This window comes from Heloderma suspectum, chromosome 2, assembly GCF_057233095.1.
Source record: "Heloderma suspectum isolate Gila_16-S chromosome 2, 16-S_ref, whole genome shotgun sequence".
Taxonomy (NCBI): Eukaryota; Metazoa; Chordata; class Lepidosauria; order Squamata; family Helodermatidae; genus Heloderma; species Heloderma suspectum.
The window spans coordinates 132,631,994-132,653,154 of NC_139459.1; the positions used below are offsets into that span (position 1 = coordinate 132,631,994).

The 21,161-nt window shown below is 40.8% G+C and overlaps 1 protein-coding gene across 3 annotated transcripts in view; it reads left to right on the forward strand.

Annotated features, from left to right (window-relative positions):
• The window catches only part of LOC146352756 (pro-neuregulin-1, membrane-bound isoform-like), a 273,614-nt gene that overhangs the window by 50,148 nt on the left and 202,305 nt on the right, over positions 1–21,161 (forward strand). For all 3 annotated transcript variants that reach the window (XM_084834792.1, XM_084834791.1, XM_084834794.1), the window contains exon 3: positions 12,520–12,644. In XM_084834792.1, coding sequence (XP_084690918.1) covers positions 12,520–12,644 — 125 coding nt within the window. The remainder of the gene's footprint in view (positions 1–12,519; positions 12,645–21,161) is intronic.

Consider the following 21,161-nt stretch of genomic DNA (forward strand, 5'->3'; position numbering starts at 1 on the left):
GAATTATTCACCAGGATGCAGGCATCAACAGTATTAATTACATCAGCATGCCCAACAATGTGTTGTGATGTGTTGAAGGAGATAATTAATGGAAATAGGTTATCACTTTATTTTCACTGGATGGGTTTATAATGTTGCTGCTGTTATATCTTGTTTCATAATAATAAAATAGTAGTTCTTATAATTGTTCCATGGGGCAGGCTTTGCTTAATAATTAATGTCTAACCCAGTGGCCACTGTACAAGGATTGAAACTGTACTATTCTAAACCCAGCAAGGTGGATTTGCATCTACGGTGCTTGAGACTCATGCAACTTAATGACTGTCTGGGAAAGGTGCTGCGGAGGCCCTTGATGATTTACTTGTTAAATTTTGAAAGGAATAGCTCCTGGTTGCCCCCATCCTCCCTCATGAAAGTTCATAGACCCAGATACTATCACCAAAGTTTGTTTGTCTGACTGTCTGATCATTGTGGTGCATGGGTCCATGAGTATTATTCACTGATCTGGCTAGTTCAGTTTTTAATCTTTAATGTTAATGCTGTCAGTATGATATCAAGGCTAGGGGTGGTATCCAATGGGAGCCTCCCGCATGTGGCCAGCCCCCACCAATCCCAGTGCGTGTGCAGCTGTTCCCGGTGGCAGCAGCACGCACAGCCCCTACCACTAATCGCAGACGCAATAAAGGGCAGGTCACAATCACAACCCTTCCAGAAACTAGCATTTTCACTAGTTTTGGTGCTTGCCCCTGGAAGCATTAATTGTGCCCACGAATGGTAGGGGTCATGCATGTTCCGCCACCAGTAGGGGCAACTGCACACACACTGGGACCGGCGGGGACTGGCCATGCGTGGGAGGCCCCTGTTGGATACTACCCTTGGTTTGGACATGGAAAATATCCAGTTAAGACATGGTCAAATCCCGATTCAGCTATGAAACTTATTAAGAAGATCTGATCACTCTTTCTAAGCCTAACAAATTTCACAGAGTGGTTGTGAAGCTAAAATCTTGCTATGCATAAACATAAAATAACAAATTCTGGTGCATTTTAATAAATTTTCCCTGACTGAGATCTACTGGATCAAACATCAGTGCATATGTGTCCTCCATGCTGCTGATTTTGGCATATGTTGTTCTTTGCAAGAGGGAGATACAACCGAGTTTCTGTGGCTTCATTTTGAATAGCAAACATCTGGAAAGCTTACTATGCTTATTGTCATGGCTGCAATATTCAATCCCAAACAGCAGCCAGAATCAAAGAAAGCATTTAATCTTTTTGTGTTACACAAAACATCTTTTTTCTTCTTGGAATTAAATGCCAAAGCACTGCAAATATAAATGATCTCTGCTGCATTGTCCTCATTTGTCATTGTGTTAAAGATAGTGATGGAAGTGTCTGCCAAGTTAAACTACAAACTGAGCCTGATTGAGCGAAGCAAAATAATTTTTAAGGTATTTGCTCCACAGCTATGCAGGAATGGCTGGCAGTGGAGATTTCACTCCGATTATATCATTATAAAAATCCCAAATGAGCTAAACTATTCCAGGGAGGTAACCTGGAAGGTGAATTCAGGTTGCCTTATTCAGAGTCAAATATTTTATATTTATGGACTGAACAACAACAACAACTGGCCTACCTGGTTCTTTTCGAACAACAGTCCTTTATGTGCTTGCAGAAGTTTAATTTGTAACCCCAAGAATGTTCATAGGCAAGACTATGCTTGTTTCATAGCTGCACCGTGCAAGCATAGAATGTTGGTATTATATAGAGAATTTGGTGCCTGCTGAGAATCTCACTGTTTATTATTTTTTTTAAGCAAGTGGCAAGCTCAGTGGTTTTTCCAGGGAATATGGGGGGTTTCCCTGGAAGCTAATCAGAGGTTCGTCAGTGAGAAGATAAATAATAGCAGGCAAGCTTCTTCAAAAGACACAGATCTTCCCCTGCAGAATTTAGTTGCAAAGGAGTATTGTGTGAGTTCTGAGGTGTGCACTCAGTCCCTTTGGGGCAATGGTGAGGCCCAACACCCCCATCCAGTGTTCTAGATCATAGAATCATAGAATAGTAGGGTTGAAAGGGGCCTACAAGGCCATTGAGTCCAACCCCCTGCTCATTGCGTGGTAAACACAGATAAACTGAGTGTGCCCTTTACAACATGACCCAGAATCCTCTGCGGTGAACTGAGTTTCCCTGGTAAAAATTCAAGGATTTCTTATCAGATTAATCAATGTGGGAAGAGTTCACTGAATCTAGAAAGGTTTTGAAAACCATCAACCTAGGTGTTAAGGTTCAGTTCTAGCTATTAAGGCTGTGAAGAGAAGCCTGAAAGTGTGCAGGAAATGCTAGAAAGAACCTCAGAAGTCAGGGAAGAGACTGAACAGGATTTCCAGTGATTGAAGCGTCAGTCAATGTTTTGCATAAATCTTTGCTCATCTTCATGGCTAGCAGAAGCAGAATAAACTGTGCAAATATATCCAGACTTTCTTGGCATAGAATTCTGGTTGTTCAAAAAAAATCCTGCATAATGTTGGAATGATAACTGGAGAAGGCATCTATCAAAACTGAAAATGGATATCCATAAAGCATATGTTGTTGGCTATGTATGTAACCATCACAGAAATAAATTTTGGATTATGTAGCAGGCCCCATCAAAAGCATGTAGGTTGCTATGCTTTGAATGGATCATCTTGCCACATTGCACTTGGATATGTGGTCTTAATTTTTATGGACAACCCAGAGAACTTCAGCTGTTGGGTGGTACAGAAATGTAATAAATAAATGAATAAATAAAATAAATAAATATGGTCAGACATCCAACAGAGGCTCAAACCTCTCTAGAGCCTGTCACATTCAAAGGATAATAGAGTAACTGGAAACACTGGAACCTTCTCTTTGTATCAGGTTTGGGCCAGAAAAATAGACAACAAGTCCCTTCTGTTATGGATAATACCTCAAATGCCTTAGAAATGTGTAAGTGTGAGGTGGGGTAGGGGACTAAGTGAAGCTTGCCATTTCCTGATTTCAAGTGAGGCAGACAGAGGCATACCTCCCCACCCATCAGTGCACTGACATCATTGGGTTTCCCCAAAGTACATTTTGGATTTAGATAACTATTTACTTGGATAGAACTGACAAAAGAGTTAGCAGAATTTCCAAACACATTTTGTTATTCAGGACAAAATGTTTATTAGACAAAAATGTAAATATCTCAGAAGACCACAGTTACACTTAGTTATAGGAGATAATTTCTTTCAAACAATGCTGGCTTCTGACACTGTCCCCGAGAACCACATGTAAAATTAAAATGCTCTTTGAAATTTTCTCAGGAACACTTTCAAAGTTTATGCCGGCTCTATAAAAGTGTAACAAAAAAAATCATGATGAGCACTGGGAGTTAAATGACTGGGGTACAGTTTTTGTTTCACAAGAAATAAGCACTTCCCATAAGATTCCTTTCTGACAAATAAGGAAAACCTTTGTAATAGGTTGCCCAGCACTTGGCAATCAGAGACCATTTTTTAACTGGTTGCTTACGCATTCCTTTTGCCTAGCAACCCAGAAAAGGCCTTATGCTACTGCATACACATTCAGAGGGAAGTTGGAGACAATAAAGCCAGTGGTACAACTTTGGGGTGCTCCTTGAAGCCCTGAATAAAGTCTGAGAGTAGTGTGATAGCACCCTGGAGCGTGTCATGTTTCTTTTCCTCACCTTGGTATTCAATTCATCCCTATATTAGGCCTGGTCTAAATGTTATACTCCATGAATTGTGGAGTTCTTTTGTGATGTCTTTGCTCAACTGCAATGTGTATGATGTGCAGGTGACATGCTGAGTCTTCTGCTGTCCACCTCAAGGATTCTGTGATAGTTTGGCATGCTATCCTACTTGTGTGATAAGTGTGACATTTGCACTAAATTACTTGTCCACCAGAGCAGTTTGTATGGCAGCCAGAACATCTCTGCAAGATTGGCCAATATAGCCCTCTTTTTTGCTATGGCATGAAGTCATTGGTCTAAACAAGTGGCCATATTTGTAAAGGGCAGATACTATAGACTGCTAACTATGCTTGATGGGATGTGCTTCCCCACCACAGTTTTTTTTAAGTCCTCGTCAACAAGAGCAAAAAAGATCACCACACATCACACAAGTCTTCCTAGAACACATTTTATACCAAACATAAGACATCAGCACTCAACAATGTTGTGAGTGTAACATTTAGATGTAGCCTAAGTTAAGGGGATCGAAAAAGAGTAATACAATTTCCAGTCCTGGAGGAAAGGAAGGAACATTAGTGTCTGCTGTATCTGTTTGAAGGGAGCTTGGAGTTTTATTATAAAAGGAGGGATTCTAAGACTTTCTAATGTACAGTTGATATTATTATGGCACTGCCTTCTAACTGGTTATAAATGTCCATGTAGTTTAATTAAATTTAGTATGTTTAAGATTTCTTTATATTATGGTTGAGTAGTGTAGAATATGTAGTGTAGAATTCTGAGGAGCTTGAAAGCTTACTATACTGTGACCTCTTATCTGATCTTTATAGTAGGTGGTACACGATATTTTATTATTATAATTGCATTTTATTCCAAAGAGCTCAAGGTGGCTTATGTTGCTCTCGCATTTTATCCTCACAACAAACCTGTGTGGTAGGTTTGGCTGAGAGATGGTGGCCCTGTTAAGACATCATGCTAAACCATAATGGTTAGTGTTTTTGAGCTAACCATCATGGCTTAGTGTGATGTCTGAACAGCATTTTTCCAACCATGGTGGTTTAGTAACCATGGACTAACCACTTGCTGACCACTTGCTGCAACATGGTTAGCAGCCCTAACCATGGCGTAGTGTGACATCTGAACAGGGCCCCATGGTTAACTGAGCACTACTATAGAGCTCCATAGCAAGAGCGGCTAAAATCGGCCCAGCAGCCCCTTCCAGCACTCCAGATCTCCATGGTCAAAATCTGCCTAGGAACTCATGATGCGGCAGCTGAGAGCCAGCCTCCCTGCTCTCCATCCCTGCCCGCAGTACGAAAATTGGAGAAACGTGTGGAGAGAAAAGATGCTTGCAATCCCATGCTGCTGTTATTGGCACAGTGACCTTGAGCACATAGCACTCCCAGGCACAAGCACCTGTGTCTGCCTTGATAAGGGAAAACATCCCTGCCCAGCCAGCAGCTGGCTAAGCAGTGTAATTCGTGCCTCAAATGGCACGCCTGCCCTCAAACTGGCACTCCCCCAGCCCCTGTGAAATGGCTGCCTGCAGCTGCTGCGGCACTGAGCCCCAAGATGGCCACTGGCAGCTGCTGCAGCACCAAGCACCAAAATGGCTGGCCGCAGTACCTTCCTCCACTGAAGCTCCAAAATGGCAGCCCACAGCAGCTTCCTCTGCTAAAGCTCCAAAATGGCCACCTGCAGCAGCTTACTCCACTGAGGTTCCAAAATGGCTGCCTGTAGCAGCTTCCTTTGCTGAGGCTCCAAAATGGCCACCCACAGCAGCTTCTTCCGCTGAGGCCACTGGGATGCATGGCAGCCCATCTGGAGGACTGCAGAATTTAGCAGTAACTGTGGTGGTTAGTGAGTGGTTAGGCTAACCACACTGCGGGCTGTAGTTACCTGCACTTGTGGCAGGGGCTCTTGCAGTGGTTAGCGCTAATCACCCTGCACCATGGTTAGTCTAACCACCCTTCCCCAATGTGCATCTGAACAGAGTCAGTGACTGGCCCAGCATCACCCAGTGAGGTTCATAGCAAGTGGGGATTTGAGGGTGGGTCTTCTAGTGTGAAGCTCTAACCACTAAAGTATCATTAAAATAGTTATCCATATAAAAAAGTGGAAGTGTATTGTTTTCTTGTAGCCCAATATCCGAGTGCGTTATTAACATTCAGAATGTCTCAAAATCATGTTTATTTCATTAATCCAGATCATTCCAAGCCTATTTTCACATTCACAAAGTCATATTTTTTGGTTTTTATGTTGGGGTTCTATCTTTTATCTAGCTGGCATTTTGTGAATGTTGTGAATGTGATCATTTTAAATACTAATATTTTATGCTTCTATTTAATTATAGCATTTATCTTAATATTTTTGTTTTAATTGTGTAAGCTGCTTTGGTTAAAAAAAAACATTTTGAAAAGTGCCCTCTACGTTTGAGCATTAAAAAAGTAATAATATTAAATGTGAAGAAATGATCAGTTATCTAGAAATTACATTTATGTTAATTTAACATTTTATTTGTCTTTTCTAGTTTTTATGTCCAAATAAAATGGAATAAAGAACCATTCAGACAAGCAAATAGTATTTCAGATATAACATATATTAAAATAAAAGTGGTCATTAGGCAGAATAAAATGAAGAGTGGAGGAAATAGAGGGATATGCTCTTGCACACACACGCGCACACACACACTAACACACAGGCATTGCAGTTACCTTGGGAATGAATATGGTCAGCGGATAGCTAAGTCCAGTGTCTTTTTAGATTTGCATTGTGAACTAAAGAAAAAAATAGGCAAAAAATGCAATCTGGGATTTACAGAATTTAGCTTTTTTCAGGTGTTCATTCCACATGTAGTTCATTCCCACCTGTGTGTGTTGGTTTGAATGTGAAAACAGAACTGTGTTCAGGTGTTCAAATGAACATGTGTAGGTCAGAGACAGAGTCTACTCCCACATATGCAAGTTAATTCTACACATGGAATGAATATCTGAAAGCGCTTATGACATGCTAAGATACAGACTCATCGCCAATGAAATCTCTGTAAGGCGATGTATAGAAAATAAGCTTTGTGGGGACTTAAGAGGTGGTGTTGCAGAGCTGTCTGCGTTCATTTTATGGTCTCTGGTCAAACTTGTTTTGTTGGTTTTCATAGCACTGCCTTGAAAAAAGTGAAACTATTGCCCTGAAATGCAGGCAGCGCTGCCGCAACAGATGGGTCTGCATTTTGTTGTGACTGCTGTGAGCACTTACAGTGTTAACACTACCTCCCACCAATGCCCAGAATTAATTAAGAATTAATTTTTAAAGCTTTTAAAAAATTAGTATGTGGAAGAATGCTTGCCCATATGAGTGCTCATGTAGCCCTCTGCTGCTTCCCCAGGACTTATAGAACATTTTCTTACATTGAGCAGCTATATTTCTTTTATATTATGCACCTCCTGCAGCACTAAAGTGAGTATCTTTTTGTCTTTTTAAAAAGGAGCAAACAGGTGTTTTCACATGTATCGCAGCTATCCCAGCCCCCAAGGCTACTTGTCTGTTGACCCCTCAAAATTCAGAACAAAGAACAAATCTTGTTACTTGCAAATCAGTGAAGGATGAAGTGTAAAATGATTGCTTTGCATTTGTATTTGTGGGTGTAAAAAATAATTTGTGACTTTTCAAAAGCTGTAACAAACCAAAAGTAGTAGATAAGTACTGGTTTTCTCTCTCCTTCTGCATTTTGTGAGCAGAATCCCCCAAATAATTTTTAGTGCTGCTTCAACTAGTTGGTGGTATTAGAAATGTAACGCCTTAGGAAGCATGGCACACAAGTGTCCCTGCGCTTTGCTGTCAAACTGGCTTCTTAATTCTTGCACACAGACAGCTGACAGACCCAAAAGGGCTAGCAAGGTAATAAAGTGACTGTGGAAACTCCTACATACGTTTTTAGCTGCCTCTTTTTAATCTCTCTTCTTGGCTATGAATAGATACATTTGTGGCTGCAATCCTGTACTTTCCTACCTGTCAGTAAGTACCATTGAACTCAGCTGGGCTTACTTCTGACTAGGTGTGTATAAGATTGCACTGTAAATGTATTTTGAGAACGTCTTTTAAACAACGTTGTTAAGTGTTAGCTTGAATTCTGTCTTGAAAATTGTGTATACTATATCCATTTTTGTCCCCAATTTATAAGTCATCATTTTCTTTAAAAAATTGGGAACTTTCTTAGAATGTTATACAACTTGTTTAGCTTTTTATATATCCTAAAGTTGGCATTATAAATGTGTGTAAGTGTATTTTTTAGTGTTAAATTGTTTATTTCAAAATAAAATGTATGATTCTGAAATAAAGATTGTTCATTTTCTGACAGGTCTTTCAGGAGGAAAAACCTGAAACTTTATGCGAGAGTTAAATTTTGGTGGTGGATTTGCTATACTTCATCCTGTTCATTAATTAGATACTTGGTGCTACCTACTCAAAAACCTTTTGGATTTAGTTGTTGGGAAGGCTTATAGTACAAGAACTTTGGTCATATTTGTTAATCAACCAGCCCTTGAAGAGGCAGTGTGGAATAGTAAACTGTTAGACATAGATCAGGGAGACCCAGATTCAAATCCTTGTGAAGCTCACTGAATGATCCTTGGTAAGTTAGGCACTTTTAGTTTAACTGCTGTGGGGATGCAGTATGTTGATACCAAATATCCTGCCTGGACTTCCTTGGAGGAAGGGTTGCACTATAAAATACAATAAATTATATATACACTGCTTATTACTCAGTCACTTTGCCCAAATATGCTTATTACATTGGTAAGTGCAATTGTTATGTAATAGCTTGGCTGGCCGCGGTGGCTTAGTGGTTAAGATGCTGAACTGCAGACTGGAAGGTCGGCAGGACAGCAGTTCGAGACCCGAGTGCTGCGTGATGGAGTGAGCTCCCGTCTTCAGTCCCAGCTTCTGCCAACCTAGCAGTTCGAAAGCAAGAAATTGCAAGTAGATAAATAGGTACCGCCTCGGCGGGAAAGGTAACAGCGTTCCGTGCACCTCGGTATTCAGTCATGCCGGCCACATGACCACAGAAGCGTCTTTGGACAGCGCTGGCTCTTCGGCTTAGAAACGGGGATGAGCACCGCACCCTAGAGTCGGACACGACTGGTTGGGGACACCTTTACTTTATTAAATGAATATAAATTGAGGCAAGCAGGTCACCTTATTGCCATGCTAACTAGTGGTTGAGCATAAAGGTATATGTTACAATACCAAGGAACAGACATTTCAAATTGGATACAAATGAAGATGGCCTGGTGACATTTGGTGGACGGGTGCTTTGTTTTCAGAGCCCTTCCAAATATGGATGAATTAGCTGATTCTTTGTTTTAGTCTCTTGATAGTTGTTTTTAAGACAGTTTAAAGGGTTTGATCTAAGGTGCCTGGAGGGCACCAGTATGTTAGACACCCTTCTTGGCACACTCTTAACAACACCTGGACTAGGACTTCACTCTTGGTTCCACATTTCCACTGTACTTAGAACCTGACCAACTGTAGAAATCCTGCCAATTTCTTCCACCCCATCATTCCCTGTATTGGGTACCATGGTATTCCCTGCATATCCCTTTACTGCTTGAGAATCCATTACAGGTATGTTAGACTTTAGTTTCTTCACTCAAGAAACCAGGCTAACTTTTGAGAGTCTTAACCATATCCATATTGGCTTGTGAGAAACTGTTCTGTGATCCCATCTACTTCATTCTGATTTGCATTCTGGTCTGAAATCCCTTGCCTTTGTGGGGTCTAAAGCGTATCTATGCCTTCTAATAGTATCTGAAACACCATTCTTGGATAGGAACATAGGAAGCTGCCTTATACTGAGTCAGGCCTTTGGTCCATCTAGCCCAATATTTTCGACACTAACTGGCAGCAGTTCTCCAGGGTTTCAGGCAGGAATTTTCCAGCCCTTCCAGGAGATGCCGGGGATTGAACATGGGACCTTCTGCATGCAAAGCATGTGCTCTACTGCTGAGCCATGGCCCCTCCCCTCAGCCCCCAAGCACTTGAATCTGGTTTTCACTCAGACCGCCTCAGATCTATGTGTAAGGAATTTTCTCCTGTGGGTTTAACTTCTGAATGGTTACCATCCTCTGTCCCTGGTCAGTGCAAGAATGGCATGTGTTTCAAGATGGCAAAACATTACACTTTCTGACAATCTAGTATGGATTTATCATCAGTGTCTGTAGTGACACTTACCGGGGGTCTGGAAAATCCCAAAGCTGGGATACAGTTACACTGTAGCTGTTCACTGCTCACATCCATGCACACTAGCAGATTTGTAATTCTATTAATGACTGGAGTGGATTTTGAAGGCTTACTGACTTTAAACAGTTTTAAAGGTCTTCCCTTGAAACGTATTTATGGGTCTTTGCCCAATGGCAACATCTGTACTGGTTGATTCTTGTTTTGTAGCAGTATCTGTACTTGTCTGTTGGGGTGCCTTTCTGAGATGTATAATGGGATTGAATACATCATTGAGGTGTATGTTTTGAAACGGAAAGCTAGCACAAGTCTTTATGATGGGAGAAGGTTATGAAGGGAATTAGAGGGGAGGATAAAAGGGAATTTGAGGGAACGATAAAATAGTGCTGGCTTTCAGGGTCTTTGGGAGACCAGAGGTTAAAGGTGAATGATGCGCCTCTTTTGTTTCTATGTCTTAGCAGATACTATCCACCTGTTTTTCAAGCTGTTTAGTACATGGAAGCAGGGTCTGCTAGATGGCACTGATCATTGTTGTTGTTCTTGTAGCTCATTCATCAAGCATTCTTGCTGTCTTGAGCAGCATAGCAACAACTGGTAAATAACATGTGGTTTCTAAGCTAGCTTGGGGGTGGGATCAGTAGGTAACCAGGAACAGCTGGAATGGAGTTATTGAATAGTGTTGAGGAATTGTTATAGGTCAAAGATCTATAAATCGTCATGGTGATATTGAGCTGTCTAGTACAGAATGCAATCTTAAGAATCAACTTTCATTTTTAAAAAAAGTTCATATGTCTTATTATCATAAAAACCCTGAAAGCATGTAACCAATATTTTCTAAAAAACCCAAGCATTGTTTTGAGTGAGAGTGTGGAAGAGCCACCATGTAGGTTATCCCGCCATTGCCACCAAATGTGGAGGAACAGTGTGTAGGTTATTCCAGCTGTGTCACCAAATGTGGAGAATCACATAGGTTTCCCCACCTATGTTTCCCTTATTCAATACTTGGGTCTCCTTGCCACAAGGTGGTCACTATTGAACTTTAAAACCACCAAAAATCAACCCTCTGTATCTTTTAGAAATCTAGTAGCCTAATCCCTATAGCATTGGCATGGGATTGACACCACCACTAGAGACAAGAAAAACAAAATGAAGTAATGTATTAAGGGAATGATTTACAAAAGGGGATAAACTGCCATTCTATAAATAATAGGTTAGGATTGTTTAAATAATAGGTTAAGATTACTTAAATATACTTAGCTTAAATATTGATTACCATTCCTAATAGGAATTTAAGAATTCCTAATAGGGATAGCCAAATTTCCCTAAACACCACCCTAGCTAGCCCTACATAACCAGGAATAGATGCTGCACAGCAGTCTTTGGCCAAGTTCACACATAATGACAACTCATGGGTTGTTTAAACTATGGGTTGCCGGGGCCAAGCTTCAGTGAGCAAGCTTGCTGCCTCCCACATGTTTGTCGCTTTCACGTTCAATTAAAAACACAAAAATACCCCATTCCTGCATTGTTACCATGACATCTGAACCCAGAAACTCTGGATTGTTTCAGGGTTAAACAACCCAGAGTTAACCCATGGCTTGTTGGGATAACTCTGGGTTGTTTAACCCATGAACAACCCACAGTTTTCAGGTTCAGCCATCACATTAACAGCCCAGGAACAGGGCATTCCTGAGTTGTTAATTGAACGTGAAAGCAATAATTGTGCAGGTAGCAGCATGCTTGCTCACTTCCACTAGATATTGGCAATTCCTGGGTTAAACAACCCAGGAATTGCTGTTACATATGAAGGAGGACTTATTCAGCCTCCAGCTGTTCCTGTTGCCTCTGGCTTCTAGAATAGGATGATTTTGTTTCCAGAACTACTTGCTGAAGTTCCCTCTGGTCAGCCCTCTGCCTGAAAGCTTCGGGTTCTGGGCTCTGCTGTCTGCTTGAAGCTTAACTTCAACCTCACAGTAGAGCCTCCTGCTCTCCAAATATACCTTTAAAAATGGCATTTTATCATATCTGTTCTGTTCTAAAGATCTTCTTGTAGGGTTCTCTCAGACTGACTCAAAGTCTTTCTCCTTTCTGAACTCTTCAGTCATCAGCTATCTCTTACTGAGCCTTTCTTTAAATCCCCTGGCCAGAACCTTTGACCAATATGTTCCTTCTGAACTTCTAACTGCCAGTCACAGTTGTTGATCCCCCTGACCAATCCAAAGAAAAGTAGCTTCGTCCTCTAGTCATTTTCAAACCCAGCTTGAACTGTCTGTTCTATAGCACCCATAACCAAGGCAGCCACAACTGTTTTAGACCCCAGATAGAGTAGCAAAGCTAGGCTTCTGGCCTACTCAATTACATTATAACGGTAACTCAAAATAAATATTTCAAAATATTAAACAAAGAGATAAAAATTTAAAAAGTTCACAAAGAGAGATAAATGAGCTTAAGCCTCTCCAACTAATTAAAATGCTTTTTCTCTGTTCCCACAACTCTAGTGCTGTTGAATAACACAAAAATGGGTTGTTGGGGTTATAATATGTTAGTGGTGTAATGCTTATTCATCCTGCTTTCCCTTAGGACATTCTCAGAACTTCGCATTTCTAGAGCTTCATTGACTGACGCTGGGGAATATACATGTAAAGCAAGCAACAGATTTGGAAATGACAGCACAAAAGCTCGGATAATCATTACAGACATCAATGGTAAGACACGGTTGATTTTTAAACTGGAATTTATTGCAGAAGTAGAAGGAGTTCATGCAAGAATTCTTGGTATGATCCCATAGATGCATCCACACAAGGGCATAATAAAACAGAATTGAAGTAAAAATACTTAGGTTTATAATAAAAGGGGCCTAATAAAGGTACAAACAATTTCCAAATAGTATGGCCCAAAATAACTAAAGCCAGTGTTGAACAGTGTATACCCCACCTAACATAAATATATTTCAAGCTTAGTTATGAAAAATAAACCTTTTTAAATGGTATTTTATCATATCTGTTCTGTTCTACAGATAAGTGGAACTCAAAGTTGTTCATGTGTGTGTTTCCTTAAGTGTGAAGTCAGTTTGACAGTCTTTCATCTTGAACCCATGTCATCTTCAGATGCCATTCCTGTACCCAACCCAGCTGCTTAACTATACACACCTCTTCCTAAGTATCTCAGTGATGTCTGGCCAGATAATAATTGTGACAAATTCTACACATATGCATTCTTGTCCAGTTTACTGTCCTCATGAGATGAACTGTTACAATACAGGCTATATGAAGGACCTTAAGAGTTGTTAAAGACTTCCAGTTTTACTTATCTCAACAGATATACAAATTTCTGTTTACTCCATTAGGATGCATTATCTTCATAGCATTACTTCTAGTTATGAGACTCCTGGCATACATATGTTGCCATATTATTTCCTTCTATGAATTAATTCAGACATATTGCCAGTGGCACTCTATATTTAAACCCATTAGATCAATATAACACAATGGATATATTGGTACATTAAGCTTTTGTAAATTCTGAATGAATGTAATTGTTTTGGAATTCCAGATTTTCTATGGTTTGTCCTCAAAGGCAACAGGCATGTACCATGTGGATGGAAAAACTTGATACTATAATCTTTTGTCAGCACTAGAATTCTACATGCTCTTCTTTCATGAATAGTATATTAGAACTTGCTTATTGGTTCATGACTAAGTCTATAGTACATCTGTCATAGGTATATTTAAACATCTGAAAGTACCCTTAAAATCAATTAGAAGTGGTACCATTGTATTGTGTTATGTACTTAAACTAAAGTTCTGAACTAACATCTGAAACTGGATTATTTAGATTTCATTGCTATCTGTTCCTTTTCCTGGAATCTGCTTAGGCCCCAAATGCACTGTTCTCCCATCACTGAAAATACCGTATACACATGTAGATAGTGCTGGGGTGGAGTCAGTAGTCATGGTCCATGTTGGTACCAATGATGTGGATGGATATGAAGGGAGGTGATCCTTCAAGTAACCTATTCCCAAGCTGCTAAAGGCTTTAAAGGTCAAAAGCAGTACTTTTAATTGGGCCCAGAAGCTGAGAGGAAACCAGTGCAGATTGCAAAGCACTGATTTCATATGTTACAACCATCTTGTCTCAGTTGAGAGCCTAGCCCTGTTCTGGACTAACTGAAGTTTCTGGACTGTTTTCAAAGGCAGCCTGACGTACGACACATTGCAGTAATCCAGATGGGTGGTTACCAGAACATGGATAAATGAAGCCCTTGCAGTTGGTATATCAGCCTAAGCTGATAAAAGGTCCTCCAAGCCACGGAGGCCATTTGAGCCTCTACTAACAAAGCTGAACCAATGAGCACCCTGAAAGTGTGCACCTGATCTTTTAGGGGGAGTGCAACCCACTCCAGAACAGGATGAGCACCAATCCCATGGACAGACAAAGAAACATGATCAGTATCTCTGTCTTGCTTTGATTGAGCCTCAGGTTATTGGCCCTCATCCAGTCCATTACTGCAGATTGATAGTCGCAACCCTTCCCCATCCCTCTTCTGAACCTTTGAACCAATTCATACATTACCATAGTGAAGAGGCAAAGCTGGCAAGGGAAGTAACCACATCACCACCCAGTCTACATGGTTGTATATTACGGGTGTTATCTGAGGTACATGGGAACCAGCTATGCAGAAGCAGGTCCTACATCACTCTGATAATGTATGAATCAGTTCCTTTTTTTAACTGAAATTAGAATATCAGATTTCCAAAGATAATATTAAGGAGTTTTTGTTCAACTTGCTCACTGTTGCTTGTATTTCTATGAATATAGCAGATCCCATACTTTTTAATGGCTGTAAGGGATCTGGTTATATGCTGCTAAAATAGAGATGGGTCCAAATTTTTTATGTGACTTACCAAATTCACACCTTCCTGAACCAATGAGTGAGCTCGGAACAGCATGGTAAACCAAAATTTGCACTTTCCTCAACTTAGTGTTTCAGTTCTCCACTCAAAAAAGGAATACACACAAAATACTTACATCAGGGGGAAGTGCACATAAACATGCACACAATAGTTCAAATAATGCACAAAAATTTATTAAAAGGAAAATAACTTGCAAAGATTCTGTACTTTAGCAAAAAGAACACTCTAAAAATGAATACGTGAAGTGCACACGAATATGCATATGAATTTTTGTACCAAATGAACAGAAAATGAGTTAGGTTAGAAATGGGTTAGAAAAATGAGAAATTAAATGGGACCAAAATGGACAGATGCATCAGTCTCTATGTTAAACTGATGATCAATGTAAACTGATTCAGGATGAACTGCTAGAAATGTGAAATACCAGAAAAAGAAAAAAATATATGTGAAAATTGTCATGGTAAGCTGTACTGTTACAATGCTGTTACAATCTTAATTGTTGTTATATTGGAATACTGATTTACAAGTATTGAAATAATGGATTAAACAGACTTTGCTGTTCCCTTGTAAACTTACTTAGTTCCCATACATAAAGGAGTTGTTTGCTCATAAATCTGCAGTTTCACACTTGGAATAGCTTTACCAGTTCCCTGTGATATCCCAGAGAGTCAGGACTCAGCCAGACATGCTAGGCTGAAGTAATGACTCAGATAAATGGACACATGTTTGGGCATGAGAATATTCCTGTACTCTGTTTCAGCTGAAGGAATGGGGAAGGGTTCATAGAATGTGTGTGGGATCTAATTCCAAGACTTAAAATGTATGTCATAAAATTTCAGCAGAGTTCATAGACCATTTCTTATAGAGAAATTAAAGCTTGGTTTAAATGGCATTTTTGTAGCACTGGGTTCATTCCGAATACATCTTAATAAAATGGCTATCATCACTGAGAAATGCAAATTGGGTAAGATGAAGAATTTTTATTGTGTAAGTCAAAGATTGTGTATGTCTTGGCAACAGAAGTTGATCCAATAAAAGATAATTGACATTCCAATTTTTTATACCTTGCTCTCTGGTACAAACACAGCAACCATCTTACGTCAGTAATAATCATAATCATAATAATCATAATAATCATAATAAGCAACTTCTATTTCAGAACCTTTTGCGGAACCAAGCTAAAACTGGTTTTGTGTATGAGAGAGGTTTAAATATTATATGATTAGAACAGCCATTATGAAATGAGAACTAAGCAATAGTTTAGCCCATTTTGGGGCTCCCCTCTGATGGTATTCTTAAAAAGTGAGTAACATTTATCAGTCAGCAACCTGAACTTGCTGGAAACAATTGCTTCTAGTTGTCATGACTGGATTATACAGATGCTAAATTGTATATTAAAAGTCAGCCATATACAGGTAGTTTTTTGTTGGTCTGGACTATCTAGAGATACGCATGTTGTTGTTCTTTTCCATTTGTAGACCTAGTATTTGGGTTTTTGCTTTTAATACTGTCCTGCCTTCCATCATTAGCATGGCAAACTGTACTGCTTATGCCACTCATGTCTCCCAACATCACATTGGAGGGTTGGTGGACTTGTAAGCAACTTGAGAGGATGGTTCCAAAGCAACTGGAAAGTGGTGTGCATATAAAGAATTAGAGTGATAACTATATTCAGACTCAGAGCTGTTGGGAGACTGGAATGTACATGAAGAGAATAGCAAGAGTCCTATACACTTCTGTTACTGTATGTAGTGCAAATGTAGCAATTCATCTTGGCTCTGTCTTCTCCAGAAAATCCCCAAATAACTTTGGAACATTCCATTCTGCCCTAAGCCAAAAGGCAGTAGTTTCAAGACAGCTCTGTATTACTCCATGAATTTGCTTGTCTAAAAGTAACACTCCTAGTTATCCTTTGGGAATGACTTTCTTGATTGCTTTTCTGAAGGCTGATCTCATCTCCAGAAAGTGTTATTAATCACCCATTAAGCCCAAGTAAGAGAATGCAATTAAGTAAATGTACAGTTGCCACACATTGAGGATTGGCTTAGATATGTACTTATATATCTCCAGTTATGGTGCTGCTTTTTGGTGGCATGATATGGTCATATTCTTAACTTTGCAATCAGACACATGCCCTATGTGTGGTGTTGTGAAAGTCCTTCTCAAACACCTGGAGAAAGTTATGGCTGCAGGCACAGTAAGTGCATATCTCAACTAAATCACTTATTTCTGTCTCTGAATTGTTTATTACATAGCCATAACCAGGTGTAGTTCTCTCCATATATAATAATCTTAAGTCAGTAGGAGGCAGCTTTTGGAAGTATAACAGTGTGAGAGTATTGCTAGTACAAACACTAGCCTGGGAAAATAATAGTGTACTGTAAGCATTCCGATCCAAGGCTAGTAAAAAGCTTTTGTCCACAAAAGCCAAGTGTCTGGTGGATGACAAGACCCTCCCCTCTCATCAGACTCCCATGTGACAGATGAATGATGGTCTGAATTTCTCACTGATGCTGGAGTGGAATAAGTAACCAAAGATAGTAGTATTAATCCTTTCCAGCAGATAAAAACAGAGCAAAGGAAGGCGCCCCTCATTCTTCCTTTGCCCAGCTCCAGTTAGCCAGATTCATAGAAATCCAGAGCCTTGGTGGATTTGCATGTGGTTGTTGTTGTTGTTGTTCAGTCGTTCAGTCGTGTCCGACTCTTCGTGACCCCATGGACCATAACACGCCAAGACTTCCTGTCCTGCGATCTGTCCCGGAGTGTGCTCAAGTTCATATTCATTGCATCAGAGATGCTATCTAGCCATCTCATCCTCTGCCGTCCCTTTCTCCTTTTGCCTTCAGTCTTTCCCAGCATCAGGGTCTTTTCCAGAGAGTTTTCTGTTTGCATTAGGTGGCCAAAATATTTGAGCTTCAGCTTCAGTATCTGTCCTTCCAATGAGCACTCAGGGTTGAGTTCCTTTAGGATTGACTGATTTGACCTCCTTGCAGTCCAGGGGACTCGTAAGAGTCTTCTGCAGCACCACAGTTCGAAAGCATCAATTCTTCGGCACTCAGCCTTCCTTATAGTCCAGCTCTCACAGCCATACATTACTACTGGGAAAACCATAGCTTTGATTAGACGGACCTTTGTCATCAAGGTGATGTCTCTGCTTCTTCCTATGCTGTCTAGGTTTGCCATAGCTTTCCTCCCAAGGAGCAAGCGTCTTTTAATTTCATGGCTACAGTCACCGTCTGTGGTGATCTTGGAGCCCAAGAAAATAAAATCTGTCACGGCTTCCCTTTCTTCCCCTTCTATATGCCAGGAAGTGATGGGGCCAGATGCCATGATCTTCATTTTTTTAATGTTGAGTTTCAAACCAGCTTTTGCATTCCCCTCTTTCACCCTCAACAAGAGGCTCTTTAGATCCTCTTCACTTTCTGCCATTAGGGTGGTATCATCTGCATATCTGAGGTTGTTGATAATTCTCCCAGCAATCTTAATTCCGACCTGTGATTCATCCAACCCGGCGTTTCTCATGATGTACTGTGCATATAAGTTAAATAAGCAGGGTGACAATATACAGCCTTGTCGTACTCCTTTCCAAATTTTGAACCATTCATTTGTTCCATGTCTGGTTCTTACTGTTGCTTCTTGACCCTTGTACAGGTTTCTCAGGAGACAAGTAAGGTGGTCTGGTACTCCCATCTCTTTAAGAATTTGCCACAGTTTGTTGTGATCCACACAATCAAAGGCTTTAGCATAGTCAATGAAGCAGAAAGAGAAGTTTTTCTGGAATTCTCTTGCTTTCTCCATGATCCAGCGAATGTTGGCGATTTGATCTCTAGTTCCTCTGCCTCTTCGAAACCCAGCTTTTACTTCCGGTAGTTCTTGGTTCGCATACTGCTGAAGCCTAGCTTGTAGGATTTTGAGCATCACCTTGCTGGCATATGAAATGAGCGCAATTGTATGGTAGTTTGAACAAACACTCTTTGGCATTGCCCTTCTTTGGAATTGGAATGTAAACTGACCTTTTTCAGTCTTGTGGCCACTGCTGAATTTTTCAAATTTGTTGGCATATTGAGTGCAGCACTTTAACAGCATCATCTTTTAGGATTTTAAATAACTCAGCTGGAATACTGTCATCTCTGCTAGCTTTGTTGTTACTAATGCTTCCTAAGGCCCACTTGACTTCACTCTCTAGGATGTCCGGCTCAAGTTCAGTGACCGCACTCTCATGGCTATCAGGGACATTCAGATCTTTCCTGTATAGTTCTTCTTTGTATTCTTTCCACCTCTTCTTAATCTCATCTGCTTCTGTTAGGTCCCTGCCTTCTTTGTCCTTTATCATGCCTGTCTTTGCACAAAACATTCCCTTGAGATCTCCAATTTTCTTGAAGAGATCTCTAGTCTTTCCCATTCTGTTGTTTTCCTCGATTTCTTTGCATTGTTCATTTAAGGAGGCCTTCTTGTCTCTCCTTGCTATTCTCTGGAAATCTGCATTCAGTTGGATATATTTTCCCCTTTCTCCCTTGCTTTTCGCTTCCTTTCCTCAGCTACTTGTAAAGCCTCATCAGACAGCCACTTGGCTTTCTTGCATTCCTTTTTCTTTGGGATGGATTGAGCTGCTGCCTCCTGAACAATGTTATGGACCTCCATCCATAGTTCCTCAGGCTCTCTGTCTATCAGGTCTAATCCCTTAAATCTATTCCTCACCTCCACTGTATATTCATAAGAGATATGATTTAGGTCATACCTGAATGGTTTAGTGGTTTTCCCTATGTTCTTCAATTTAAGCCAAAATTTTGCAAGAAGCAGCTCATGATCTGAGCCACAGTCAGCTCCAGGTCTTGTTTTTCCTGACTGTATAGAGCTTCTCCATCTTTGGCTGCAAAGGACATAATCAATCTGATTTCGATATTGACCATCTGGTGATGTCCCTGTGTAGAGTCACCTCTTGTGCTGTTGGAAAAGAGTGTTTGCTATGATCAGCGTGTTCTCTTGGCAAAACTCTCTTAGCCTTTGTCCTGCTTCCTTTTGTACACCAAGGCCATGCTTGCCTGTTATCCCAGTGATTTCTTGACTTCCTACTTTAGCATTCCAATTCCCTATGATGAAGAGGACATCTTTTTTGGTGTTAGTTTTAGAAGGTGTTGTAGGTCTTCATAGAACCGATCAACCTCAGCTTCTTCGGCCGTAGTGGTTGGGGCATAGACTTGAATTACTGTGATGTTGAATGGTTTGCCTTGGATTCGTACTGAGATCATTCTGTCATTTTTGAGATTGTACCCCAGGACTGCTTTTCCCACCCTTTTGTTGACTATGAGTGCTACTCCATTTCTTCTAAGGGATTCTTGCCCACAGTAGTAGATATAATGGTCACCTGAATTAAATTTGCCCATGCTTGTCCATTTTAGTTCGCTGATGCCCAAGATGTCTATGTTCAATCTTGCCATCTCATGTTTGACCACCTCCAGCTTACCTTGATTCATTGATCTTATATTCCAGGTTCCTAAACAATATTGTTCTTTTCAGCATCGGTTTTTCTTTTCACCACCAGACACATCCACAGCTGAGTGTCCTTTCGGCTTTGGCCCAGCCACTTCACTCTTTCTGGCGCTACTTGGGAGATACCCTCTGCTCTTCCCCAGTAGCATATTGGACACCTTCCGACCTGAGGGTCTCATCTTCCGGTGTCATCTCTTTTAGCCTTGTGATACGTTCCATGGGGTTTTCTTGGCAAGAATAGTGGAGTGGGTTACCGTTTCCTTCTCCAGTGGACCACATTTTGTCAGAACTCTCTTCCATGACCTGTCCGTCTTGGGTGGCCCTGCACGGCATAGCTTATGGCTTCACTGAGTTATGCAAGCCCCTTCGCCACAATAAGGCAGCTAGGTCTGTAATTCTGAAACTGTGGGCTGGAGACCATCAGGCTTGGCCTCAGCTCCACAGTTCATCCGGTGTCTCTTCGTTTGTCCACCCTGCAGCCTTTTTGACTGATGCCAAGTACAGCAGCAGGTCCCTACATACACAATGCATAGCATGCATGGGAGCAGGAGACTGTTAGGGAGTAAGGCTATAGCATGCTTTGGCTGGCTGAGTGTGAGGGAAGGAGGGGAACAATGGAAAGAAGGGAGGTTTAAAGGACAGATAAAGGGAGAGGTAAAGGCGAAGCACCCAGGGCTTCTGCTGTACCTTCTGGCCATGGCCATGGCTACCTCCTCTGCCTCAGAAGAACAACCTGGCATTGGGCAGTGGCACTGGAAATTGGTGTGTGTGTGTGTGTGTGTATGCGTGTGCATGTGCGCACACACACTTCTGTACAGA